Source organism: Phyllostomus hastatus, unplaced genomic scaffold, assembly GCF_019186645.2.
Source record: "Phyllostomus hastatus isolate PE091 unplaced genomic scaffold, TTU_PhHast_1.1 phas_scaffold_78, whole genome shotgun sequence".
NCBI lineage: Eukaryota > Metazoa > Chordata > Mammalia > Chiroptera > Phyllostomidae > Phyllostomus > Phyllostomus hastatus.
In genome coordinates this window covers 29,958,725-29,972,138 of record NW_025334041.1, presented here as the reverse complement: position 1 = coordinate 29,972,138, position 13,414 = coordinate 29,958,725, and the positions used below count along the sequence as shown (strand labels likewise).

The window sequence follows — 13,414 nt, the reverse complement described above, 5'->3', positions numbered from 1 at the left end:
CTTGGTTTCACTTCTGAATCTGCTGTGGATTAGCTGTGTGTGCTTCCGTAGTCACTTACCTCTCTGTGCTTTGTTTACCTCGTTGCATGAAGGAGATTATAACAGTACCTACCTGGCTGAGTTGCTGTGAGGATTTAATATATTAAAGTCATCAAAGGCTTAGAACATTATTGGTTTATAGTAAGTACTGTGTAAGTGTTTGCTTCTATTATAATTACTACCATTATCATCATTATTGAAATACTTCAATAAGTCTATTTTATATTCAAGTCTCCTTAAAATTTTTAAAACATAGTTTTCTTAAAAATTGGAAGTTGCACTTTGCTGGAGAGCAGATAGTGATCTAAGTTTCACATTTGGCTTTGTTCAAAGTCCCGTCACTCCCAACACTAGAACTTAATTTCTAAGAATCTGCCATGGTCAAGTTGGCTATAAAGATGGGGTGCTTATTTCAGCTCGTTTTTGCAGTGTCTGTGGAAGGTTCTTCAGTATTTTAGTTAGAAATGCCCACCTCTACATATAGACAGTGAGGCAGCTTGGTGACAACTGGGGTGATGAACATTGCAGATTCCACAGAGGCCACGAACAGTCAGCATCATCTGAATAGTAGATACAATAGCTTATGAAGGTAATGAGGTTTTTAAAAAATGCTGTATCCTTCAAGGATGATAGACACTAAAATTACCTACTATAAACTTGGGTGCAACTTTGCCTAAATAGGTCTAGGATCTATTTAGATTTGTGGATATGATACTAGATAGTTAGCCCCCAGTGAGGGCACATCTAAAGGAAGATTTAAATGATCAGAAAGGCACCCTTTCCCCAAGGCACATGTGTATCAGTACTTAACTGATAAACTTAACCGATAACAGTACTTAACTGTTATCACTTAACTTTGTTTTAGAAAAGGCAAATTTCCCAAAGATTTTCACCAGGACATTAAGAGTTAATATGCCACAAAAGGGTCTTATGGTCACATACATTGAGAAATGTTGTGGATAGGACAAGATTAAAAGGTTATATTTCTTCATTCATTAGATGGATATTTGTTGTTAGAAATGACACAAGACAGGCTTCACGAGATTTATAGTTCAATGCAGTTGATAGAAAAGAAACAGGCACAAAAATAAATAAAAGGATTCCAAACTGTATCAATAACTCTGAAGGCAATAAACAAGGACTGGAGATAGAGATTAACAGGGCAATAAATACTTGAGAAGTGTGATTGCCTCTGAGGTGGCGGCATTTAAGCCATGGCCTGCAGCAGGAGAAGCCGCGGGACGTGCAAGTGAGTCGAAGGCATCATAGACAGAGGGAAGAGCACGTGCAGGGGGTGTGAGATGGAATGTGGTGCATTCCTGCGAATGGATCCCGGTGGAGTGAGTGGTCCAGGCAGACGAGGTTGGAGCAATAGGTTGTGACCGCCAGGTCACAGAGGACCTTGAGGCTACAGTGAGGAGTGTGAGAGCATGGCTGGACGTCTGTAAGTAGTTGTGAACGGAGGGGAAACCTGATCTGATGTACATTTTGGGAACTCACTTTGGGAGCTAGCAGAGAATGTGTCCAGGAGGGGTGCAAGGGCTAGTGAGAAGGTCAGATGGGAGGCCACTGGAGTGGTCCGAATGAATGAGAATAGCACTTGGGCCACTTTAAAAGTGGTGGATATGCAGCAAAGCAGACTTCTCACAGCTTTTAATATGCTTATGTGTTGTACGAAGCATTGAGTTTGGGAATAAACATCTAAAGTGATCTGATCCAGGAACACACATCAGGAAATGCAAGTTCAAGAATGACCTCCTGAATTACTGATAACGAAAGTATTTATTTCCTGATGGAGATAAGGGTTCCTTTCCCTACTATGCAGGACCTGCTTGAGTGTGGTTGGTACAGTAATAATAAGGGTGTAATAATTTATGGTTTTAATTTGAACATTTCACCTAAAATGGCATATGGTGTGCTTGAGTGTGATATTTTTATGTTACAGAATTACATGCTTATGACTTTGTAATAAAAAAAGGGCGTGATTTGCATTGGACCCTTTGTGATTTGCAGATAGCAGGGTTTGCAGTAATAGGGTTTAAAAAAAAGCAACTCATTTTGGTGGACAAAGGGAGTCAAGGTGGAGCCTGTGGAAAGCCTTGAGCAAAGAGGCTTTCCCTTCACAAAGCAGGACAGGAATAAACGGGAACACTGTGAGTAGCAGGCATTTGGGAAACTAAGAGAAAAGAAGAGACACCAGAGACCGGCTCTGCCTCTTATGCAACATAGCCCAGGGCCACTCTCACTTATGTGTTTAACTCTCCTTGTGGTCATCTGTAGGGACGTTCATGCAGACATTTGTCTTAAAACGTTCGTGATTCTCTGTGAGTTTGCAAGCTCTTGGGGGAGAGCACTGGATGTGGAGTCACGGCGGCACTGTCACCTGCTGGAGGGGAAATGTCACCTCTGCTGCAGTCTCCTCTTTAATGAATGCATCAGACTCCTGATTAATAAGGGTAAAATGCTAGTTACCAAGAAAATGTACGTCATCATCTCAAATATGAGGAATGCCCCTTTCGCAAGGTAAAGTGTAGCTCAATGAGACGGCAACTTTTGGTTTTGATATCTGCTGATAGGTACCTCATAAATTTGCCCAGATTATTACAATTTTAGTAGCTAAAAAGAAATCCAAGCTTCTCATTAAAGTCTATCCACTAAAATATCATAAGTAATTTGCAAGAATATATATCTTTTCATTGGGGGCAATAAAATTATTTTCATGTTGAATGGGAAAGAAAGCAACTCCGTGACTTCTTATTTCTCCGGAATTGTCCCTCGAACAACAAGGCTCACTCTCCACTTCGCTGGGGCTGTGCCACATGCCATCACTGTGGTCTCTATGATTTTGGAATGAAAGAGTGTTCTAATATAGTCCTGACCTCTTAGCCCTGTGGTAGGTCCAAGGAAGGAGGCGCTAAAGCAATCTGCATGATTGTGTTCTCTGTGCCAGATCGTCTTTGAACCTCAGGCTAAAGAGAGCACATGTTGATGTCTGCAGACACTGACATTTTCTACAGTATACCTTCATGCTTGCAAGAATTCTGTCTGTCAGAGGGAAAGTTAGAAACAAATAATCATGCCAAAGTTTGGGTTAATTAATGGATAAGCCAAGCCAATTTGAAATTAAAATTTGCCTTTAGCACAATTTGCCTTTCCTTTTCCCCTGCAGCTCGAGTTGACTTGTAAACACCCGGCAAGAAAGCAGATTTCCTCAAATGGCCGAGCTTCCCTTGGAAAATTATTCTTATCAAAGAGAGATTTTTTTCCCTAGTATAGTCCTGGGGTAAGTGCTATTACTTGTAAGTCCCAGGAAACAATAAATATAGCTTTCATATTAGGCTGACACATTTGTATCTGTTTACAACAAATTCATTTCACATCTACTTAACAGAAACAGATTTGAGTCAGACATGAAAGCCTAGAAGAACTATTTCACATTTTACACTTTTGTTGCTGTGCAGGAACCTCCTGCTTATGGATGTGGCTACGGAGAACGTCCACTTGACATAGAGAGTGAGCCTGGGCTATTGCAGGCTATTCCAGAAAGCCGGGCTCCAACTCTCAGTAGAGCCACGGCTTCCATAGCCCCACTGGGTTGGAGAGCTGCACGTGAAGCCTCCAGAAATACTGACTTGAAAGTCCATGGGAAGGGACTCCTAATTCCATCTGTTAGTAAAGGCTCTAATCATTCAGGACAATATATATAGCTTATAATAAAAAGATCTCTGTCACCTTTGAAATGTCACTGGACTCAGTAGTGGAATGAGCGTGGCTTTTCGGCATCAGGAAAATTTAGATTTGAGTCCTGCTTAGTTTATTGCTTCAGAGATACCGTGAACCTCGGAGAGTAATGTAAGCTTTCTGAGTCTCTGTTTCTTCATCTATAGAATGTGCTTGATAACATCCGGAACTGTCACGAGAAATGACTGAGCATTGCTATATCCAGGGATTATAGCTGGTTTTTGTTATCACTTTAGTTACATTCCTAAATCTGGAAGTATTAACTTGCTGGTGATCAGTAATTCAAACAATTTAGGATTGCTTGCTTCCAGGGCTCTCATTGAGAATATGAGAAGAAAAGTCCTATTTGTTTTTCCTGCCTACAATACCTATAAATACCACCTATATAGTTTCAGCCTGGGCAAGAGGCAGGGGGGAAGCAGAGGTCTATACTTTGTGATTAAGAAAGTGTCAAGGGCCTGACGGAAAATCGTTCTACATGCTTAAACGGAATGCTGTGTTCTGAATATGTGGGCTCTGGTTTAAATGCTTGCTAAAGAAAACAGAGTGGGCTCCTTCAGCCGACACTGATGCAAACTGGAAATAAGAATGTGGGTGTAAGAAATGTGAATGAATTATTGATTTGGAGGAAGTGGCAAAGAGAAGGGGCTGAAGTCTCTGAGGCAACAGCTAGTTGGTATCTTAAAAGAGGAAAATCGTAAGCCTCAATGTGACAAAAAAGATGTCAGGGAAAAAAGAAGCAGGATACGTAAGGCCACATTCAGGGAAGTTTCACTCATTTCACTGGGAGGCCTCCCGTGTGCACTGGGGAATACGGAATCAACGAATGAATTTGTCCTTTTTAATCTAGTAGGGAAATTAAAAAAAATTAACAGATATCCACAACAAAAAGACGAGAAGAAAGTGCCATAAGACAGATACGGTGGTATAATTTGTGATCCAAAATGGGCATGTTTCCCTGAAAAATTCAGCTGTGCAACTGTTGAATGCACAAACATTTTGAGAAATATTTGGATGCTGTAATTCTGGGATTTCGAGATTGCAATCTGTAAAGGTAGGGGTTTATAAAACCCATACTTTTTTTCTGATATATTCTTATAATAAAGCTATTAAGATTATTTCAATGAATAAGTGACAAAAGGGAAGAATACTTTATACACATACACACAGGTATGCATGCACCTTTCTCTGGAAGCTCTAAGGCCAGAGATATGATGATGCAATATTACATCTTGCTTTGAGGGGGTGGGGGTGGGGGAGGTGGTCACTGGCTAAGCCGGTAAGGTTAAAAAGGAGGAAGAAGCATATAAGTTAAACTTGAGGGGATTGTAAGATTTCAAAGAGGAGACAACAGGAGGGGTACATGTCAAACTGAAGAAATTATTGTGTACCCTCAGTGCCTCTGTTTCCTCCCTTATTTATTCCTCAGCCTACGCCCAGCCCACTACTGAAATTGCTCTTAGTTAAATCCAACTGTGATCTCTCATTCTTTATCCTACTACATGTATTTATAACATCTAATTTAGGTGCCTTTCTTCTGCCTGGCTTCCATAAAACTGCTTTCTCTGTGTTTCTTCCTTTCTTCTAGCTTTTCATCACTGCCCTCTTTGCAGGCTAGTTTTCTAATTGTTCCTTTTAAAAAACTGGTGATCCAGTTCTGGCTTAGTTTTTCTTTTCTTTGGAATTTTCTGCCTCTGTTTTTTTTCTTTTTTACTTATTCAAAGGTGAAATTCTCCATTCCTACACATTTACGCCTTCCAGATCTGTATCTCTAGTACAGAATTCTTTGCTGAGCCACAAATTTCTGTATCAACCTCTACTGGACATCCTCACATAAATAAACCAAATGTATCATGTTTCAAATTAAATTATTTTATCTTCCTTCCCTAAAATATTCCTTATCTAGACTATGTGAATGATACCCAGCTCTCCTATCATCTGTGAAAGAAACCTGGAATTAATCACACCATCAGCCTTTTTCCAGCAATAATGTTTTCTTTCCTTTTCTAATTCCAACAAGGTGATCCTAATTATTTTCTCCCCTGTTACTGCAAAAGGCTCCCAGCTTCCAGTTCATTTGTATCTATCCTTCTTTAAGGATAATATTTCTCCTATTTTTCCACAAGAGTGATCTACCAGAATGGCAAATCTGATTATTTCAGTCCCCTACTTGAACTCCTTCAAGGACCCCTATTGTCTTCATAATAAAATGCACACCCTTCAGCCCTGAAGGCACACAAACCCTTTTGTAATCGATGCCTTGTAGACCTCAGGGCCAACTAAATACGTGTTGGTTCCCCAAATCAGCAACCTGTTTCAAGCCTCCAGGGCTTTTTACAGACTGGTGTCTTGTCTGTAACACAATTCATCTCTTCCCCTCCTCATTCTGTCTTGCCCATTCAGTGCTGTATCATGTCCCTTTTAGGGGTCGCCTTCATCAAACAACTTTCCCGATGGCCAGCTCAGTGTTGTCGCTGCTTCCAGAGCACTTACGGCATTTTTTATTGAGGTACTTACCACACGGGTTTGCCTGTCTCCTCCAGTCCTCAAAAAGCCAGGAGCTATAATTTGTCACAGTATCTCCTGGCTAGGACATCATAGGAATTTAGTAAATATTTACTAAATTTTAAAATATGAGCAAAGTTATAAGAATGAGCATTTGTTGGATATGCTACGGGTGAATGGTGAACACATTCTGAAGGACAGAGGAAGGTAGGGTTTGAAATGCTGAATTTGGAACTACTGGACAAATAAAAGGCAGGACCTGGCGCTAGGGTTTCTGGTAGAAACCAACACTATAGCAAAGCAGCTCCGCAGCTGATGTAAAGCCCTCTCCCCTGCCACACCCCCCAATGCTGAGGCAACAGGATACAGACTGAGGTGGACGGGCAAGTGTGTGAAGGGGGAAAGTGCAGGAGGGCCTCCAAAGCTGGAGTCAATTTTGGTGGCGACACTAAGGCTTCAGAACTGGAATTAGGTGGCCGTTGAGGTTTTCTATGTAGCCTGGATAAGAAAGATACAATGGGGATAATCTTATATCATGAAACATCTTAAATGTCAGGCTGAAGACTGTTTCTGAGTCTTGGGTCCCCAGGCAATCCGTGAGACGTGGTGACCAGAGGGTGGCACAATGGGAGCCTGGTAAACAAGCCTTGACCGCACTGCAGAACACTGCAGGCAGCACGCGGGGACTGCAGGCGGCCGCTTGGATGGTTTGAGGGTATTTATTTAAGTGAATATTTTACGATATATTTGAATGAATATTTTACAATATATTTATTTTGTCAAAGGTAATAAAAGCTTAAACTGGAGGGGTGGCAGTGAAACAATGAGGAAGAAAAATGCAGCATTCATGGAAAAATTGGGAGTAGCCTTGAGATTTGATAAGAGCAAAGAAAGACATACATTTGCAAACAGAAATTTTAATGAAATAAAATGGTTAACTATTGATTACAAAAACAGAACATATATAACAGAAGCCAGGTACTTTGTTTTTTTTGGGGGGGGGCGGTAAATAGCTCCATTGATTTAGAGTGTCTGTGTTACTCTTTCACAAAGAATAGCAATTCATATGCTATTTTTATTAATGAGTGGCTTTTCATTTGAATGAAGACAGAATCTTAACACCTCAGATATCACAGGTTCCCTGCAGGTACCATGTAATGCTGGGCATCGGCTCAGTGGAGGAAGCACAGCCAGCTCCTACAAGATCGAGTTTTGCAGAGCCACCCTGTATAAGAGGCCTTTAATTGTATTCCCTGATGGACACTTCTACCCTAAAATTATTTTGCTTTTTATTTAAAAAACAAAACCATGTTCCAGACAACACTCTTGTTGGAAAACAAGAACATTTTATTTAGAAGTAGACTCCGATGATGTTCTCTATCAATTCTTCCCCCCACCCCAAATTCTTCACCTCAAAAATAAAATTTTAAAGACTCAAAAACCTTTCCACATTACCAGCTTTCTACACTCATAAAGCCAGAAACATATGAGAATATTATTTTGTGTTTTGTGTATATTTGAAAATAATTTAATACCATTGTGATAACCCAAGTTATTATCAATTGTCTTTTATAATCCTCATTATACAGGCCTCTGGGAGATCATATTAATATTGAAAAGCACACAGTGTCTCACAAAATAATGCTTTTAATTATAATTAAAATAGAAGAAAATCTCATTCTTGTGTGGAATGATTATGTAGTGGTCATCCTTTATTAGACACAAAATCCTTGAAGATTGGGACAGGTCTTATTTTTCTATGGAACATCAAGTGTTATGTAATTCTTGGCATATAATAAACCATCAAAACCATTTTTGAATAAATGATATTTTAAAGAAATATAACACTTACATAGAACCTACTATGCACCAAACACCTACCCAAAGTGATTTACAAATATTAACTCATTTAATACTCATTAGAAAACCCTTGTCTTACAAAGGAAATTAAGGCTTGGAGAGGTTAGACTATTTGCTCCAAAACCCACAGCTTCTTAGAAAGTGATGGAGCCAGGCATAAAACCCAAGCAAAGCCATGCCGAATCTGTGGTTTTAACTAAAATTGCCTTTTAAAATTCTGTCTTTAAATGTAAATATATAAAATATGTATATAAATATATATTTTTATTACAGTATTGCACTTAGAACAAGAAGACCTAGGTTCAAACACATATTAAATTTATTTGGCTTGTGGTTTTGAGCAAGTACATTAACCTAATGGGTCCTTAATTTCCTCATAGGTAAATCAGAATAATAGCTGGTACCTCACAAAGCAATTGTAAGCTTTACATAAATAATTCATGTGAAAATTCTAGAACATAGTCAGCACCTGGAATCTGTTGGTGTGCCAAGGAGAATGGTACTGTTTTTCTCCTTCTCCCCTTTCAAAATGGTACATATTTACACATTACACACCATGCAGGTCTTAGCAAAATAAGGTCAAGTTCTGTTTCACAAAGGATTATTTCCAACATCTCCTACAGGTACACTTAATTTACTGAAACATTTTCTGGACAGCCAATAAGCTTCAAACTCAATAGATTGTTTTCTGGAGAGAAAGATTTTTTCCTGGTGGCTGTTATGATTTAAACATCTACCAAACAAAAATCTCTTTCTTCGAATTAGGAAGTCAAGTTATATACTTTATTAAGGAAAACAGGTTAGCCCATCAATAAAACATATACTATTTATTTTTTAGTAAGACCCTCTGACACTAACAGGCTCTGCCAAATCCGACGGGAACCATCTCGGCCATTGGTTCCTAACTATGGCTGCACATTACCGTCATATATATACATATTTTTAAAATGCAAATGCAGACCCCTTCCTCAGATATTCTGATTTCATTGGTTTCGGGGAGGGTCTGGACAGCCATATTTTTTTTTTAAAGTTCTTCCATTGAGTCTAATTTGCAGCCCAAGTGGAGAACACTGGTTTAGGCTATCACTGAAAATTTCACCGGTCTCCTATTTCCAGTTTGTTTTTACTCTTAATAAAAACTGACAATAGATAATCATTCATCTCAACATTGCAAGGGTCTGAGAAGTTCACCAAGAACAGAGTTGCCGCAGCATTCCGAGGCCAAAACTTAGCTCTATTTCTTTAACTGGAGCAAATTCTGTTTTTCTCTAGTCATCATCATTCATTATCCAGAATTCCAAAAACACAAATAAGTGGGAAACAGAAGCCGAACTGATATCAGCTAATTTTCTTCAATTCCAAGCATCACAAGACAATACACCTCTAAGATTATTTATGTGTTCCTGTGCGTAAGTAATTATAAGGATTTCATGTCTTCTGTGCTCAATATGCTGGTGTGGTCAGTAAGTAATCTTAGAGCACTTCTCAATATGACTGAATATTATTCCTGTGGCTAGAGCTCCCGAAATTAACAGTAGATTAGAGGCATAAAACCCAAACAAATCACGGCTGAGGGATATTTTGAGCTAGTTAAAACACTGCGTGGAAATGAGTGCCCCCCAAGAGCACTGGCTCAAACTGCAGAGATGCTTTGCAAATCTAATGACCTTAGTTCCTCTCATAATGCTAATGAAGAGGACCAGCAATTTTGAAATATTAAAGCTGAGTTCTTGAACTGAACACATAGTAGGCTGGCAACATGCTATTACAAACTATACTTTATAAATTGCACAACACCAAATGCATTAATTCCTACTTTGTCTTTCATGGTCGGCCAAAGTGGTCCAAATGCATAAAACATTTGCCTTCTCTTATCATTTAAGACACACTCAAACTTGGACATTCTGCTATTTAACGATTAGTTCCAGGAACTACGTGGTCACACTTTGGTTTGTCTTGAACATTTCACTTTCAATCATGCAATAATTTCAGCAAATAGCTGTGACTAGATGACTTGGCTCAGGTTAACCACAGCCACGACATCGGAAGGGTCTCCTGAATGTCCGCTAGTGCATCCCTGCCTTCCAGTCTTGCATGTACCATGTAAGGTTAGGTTAAAGCTTTTGGATAGAACTTAAGTAGATTTGCAAAATAAAGCCTGAATAATGTGTTAAAACTCTGATCGGACTGTTGATTTTTGACTTTGATTGAATTTTCTTGGGTCTCAAGAAGAATATATGTTTTCGGAAAAAGGGTTAATTTATTAGAGCTGTGCTAGGTGCCCTTCACACAGGCTTGGGAAGAGCATCACGAGAAAAGAGTACCCATTTGGAAACTGTGCACACAACATATTTTTCCTAATAGGTGTGAAGAATGGCTGCTATGCATAAACGATTGTTGGAAAATAATTCTCTGTAAAACATGACTTAACAAGCAACCCCATTCACCCCTGTGCTCATTCCCAACATCCAGAACAGCCACAACACATCACATAGACGCTGACATTATCTTTCTGTTAGTTAATAAACACCGTTTGGAAAAAAAACCCACCACTGTTAGCCCCATAATTTCCATATCCAATAAGGTGGATAACAAAATTTTGAGTGAAAAATTATATTAACAACATAACAAAAGTCACAAAATTCAGAGGACTTTTCAATATGAAACTAAGTTGTAGCATCTTCCCAAGACCACCTTTTCTTCCTCAATCAAGGGCACAGTGACGCGCCTGAGACCAAGCTGACCCCCACATCAGAACCTCAAACACCACAATCAAACAGCAGTTTTGCAATAAGAAGAAACAAGGTACCTCAGACAGTGCCACTGTTAACCATCCCAGGGAACAACCCAAAGCTCATCCCCAGACCCTCCTTACTTCGCATACTGGCGCTGGACGGCTGGGCACAGCTCAGTAGAAGCGAAGGAAATTCTCAGGTGCTCCAGACTCTGGAACTCAAGCCACAGCGTTCATCTGCAGGGCAGGAGATGTTAGGTGCTGGGTGAGGTGCAGACAGTGCGCACCCCTCCAACCCAGGCAGGTGGGCCAGCCGCGCACTGCAGCCCACCCAGAGTCTGCCTGGGGGGCTGCCTTTCTTAGTTTGAAAAGAGAGCAAACAGCGTTAAGTCCTGAACCCTCTCTCCCCTTTCCCCTCTTCCTGATTTCCTGACACTTGAATTCCGCCTTAAGTGATGCTTTAAACCTAGCTCCAGCTTGTATTACAGGCTAAAAGGCAACTGCTTTTTCCCCATGCTTTATTTCCACCTCCCCAAAGTCCCGGAGGCTCACCTTCCAGGCGCCTGCCTTCTCTCCCTCAGCTGTGAGCAGTGCGCAAACTTCTCCTGACTTAGGAGTCTTATACTCTCCCGCACGCCCGCCCCACCCCTCCCATCTCCCTCCTCCCTCACGGCCCCCCTCCCAGCTGCAGAGGAGGTGGCTGCGGAATTGATGAGCTCCAGCCGCCCCCCTCCTCCCCTCCGCCCCCGCCAGCCCCTTCCTGTCCCCGAAGGGGGAGTGGCAAGCTGGAGAGCACTAAGCGCCTCGCGCCAGCCCCTCTCGCCCGGACAGCGCGAGTGGGGCTTCGCCCGTGGCTGCCTTGCTCCAGTCCGGGCTGGGACTCACTCCACGGGTCCCGGAGACTAAAACGCGGCGTAAACACGGAAAGCAAGAAAGGGACCCGAGTTAGACCTGGGGCAGGGAGGAGTGGGTGGGCTGGGGGCAGTGGTCCGGTCTAGGAGATTCATACCGTCCCTGGAGACAGCTTTTTGGGAGCCCTGACCCCTCTCTGGAGGATGCAAATTCGGAGGGAGGTGAGTTTCCAAAAGAACCCTCCCGGGAGACCTTGCCACCCTGGCTCCTTCAGCCACTACTCGGGGGACAGCACCACCTGGGAGCCCCTGGAGAGGGTCGGTAGTGGGTGAGGCAGTGAAAGTGGGATGGGGAGGAGCGGAAAAGCGCTTGAATATGGCTAATAGGATCTGTTCCTATGAGTCCCCAAAGACCTGGACTCCTTCCAACTTGTTGCTTTTCTGTTCCTAGAGTGAGACTCATGTCCTTATGACCTAAGACAGAGTTCCAGTGACTGCAACCACATTTCATCAAGTGGCAGGATGCAGGAAGCAAAGGATAGAGCATTGAAGGGTGTGTGCCAGCTTTCTTTCAAGTGAAGTTCACACAAGCTGCTAAGTGACTCTTGTACTTACAGCGCATTGGCACAATGAATATGGGCAAATAATATAGGAAAATCAATTTTTATTCCAGACCAACTTGTGATAAAATTGTATCAATGAAAGGAAGTGAGGATGGATAAAGTGGACAGTTTTGATCTTTTCTAGAAAAGTTATTACAAGAACCACAGTGAATATTATTTATAGCTTACTCTATCTATAATTGTGTTTCAGGCAACTCTTTGATAAAATAAATAGTTCACTGGAGACTCTCCAGTGTGGGGGTCAGCAAACAACAACTCGAGAGCCTTCTAGCACACTGTCCGTTTTTGTAAATGAAACTATGTGGGAATACAGCCATGCTCATTCACCTGTGTATCATGGCTGGCCATGTTTGCACTGCAAAAGCTGAGTTGAACAATTGCAACATGGACCTGAAAAACTTACTATTTTACTTTTCCTAAAAGTTTGCCAATTCTTGCTCTGGACTCTAGAGTATGGTTTCACAAATTTTGAATGAATACCCTTTTTTTGTAACTAAGTCCCTAGTTAAAAGAAACCTTTTATATTTTAGTACAATTAGGTGGATCCATAAATCAGATATATAATACTCTTGTTTATATTATTATTTAGATGAGAGAGAAGGAGAAGAGATGGGAGTGGGAGTTAGGAAATACTGATACAGTTTAGTTTCTTTAAAAAATCAGAAGTAGCTCTGGCTGGTGTAGGTCAGTGGAGTTAGTGTGGGCCTGTGAACCAAAGGGTCACAATTCGATTCCCAGTCAGGGCACATGCCTGGGTTGTGGGCCGGGTCCCCAGCAAGGGGTGTGTGTGAGGCAACTGTACATTGATGTTTCTTTTCCTACCTTCCTCTTTCCCTTCCCCTCTCTCTAAAAATAAGTAAATAAAATTTTTTAAAAATTCAAAAAACTATAAAAAATCAGAAGTAAATTGTGACAAAATAGTCATACCTGTCAAATCTAGTTGATGGGTATATGGAATGCTATGAAATTATTTTTCGTTTCTTATGTTTAAAATATTCTATAATTAAATAACTTGAAAAGTTTAAAAAGGAAAAAAAATTACAGCCCTCCCTTTAAAAAAA

General features: G+C 40.9%; 1 protein-coding gene across 2 annotated transcripts in view; it reads right to left on the bottom strand.

Moving 5' to 3' along the window:
* Nucleotides 1-11,489, bottom strand: part of CALCR (calcitonin receptor) — an 80,014-nt gene extending 68,525 nt beyond the window's left edge. For both annotated transcript variants that reach the window (XM_045828311.1, XM_045828312.1), the window contains exons 1-2: nucleotides 11,432-11,489; nucleotides 11,021-11,116 (exon numbers count right to left, since the gene is read on the bottom strand). In XM_045828311.1, coding sequence (XP_045684267.1) covers nucleotides 11,021-11,027 — 7 coding nt within the window. In that variant the 5' untranslated portion in view covers nucleotides 11,028-11,116; nucleotides 11,432-11,489. The remainder of the gene's footprint in view (nucleotides 1-11,020; nucleotides 11,117-11,431) is intronic.
* Nucleotides 11,490-13,414: the final 1,925 nt, after the last annotated feature.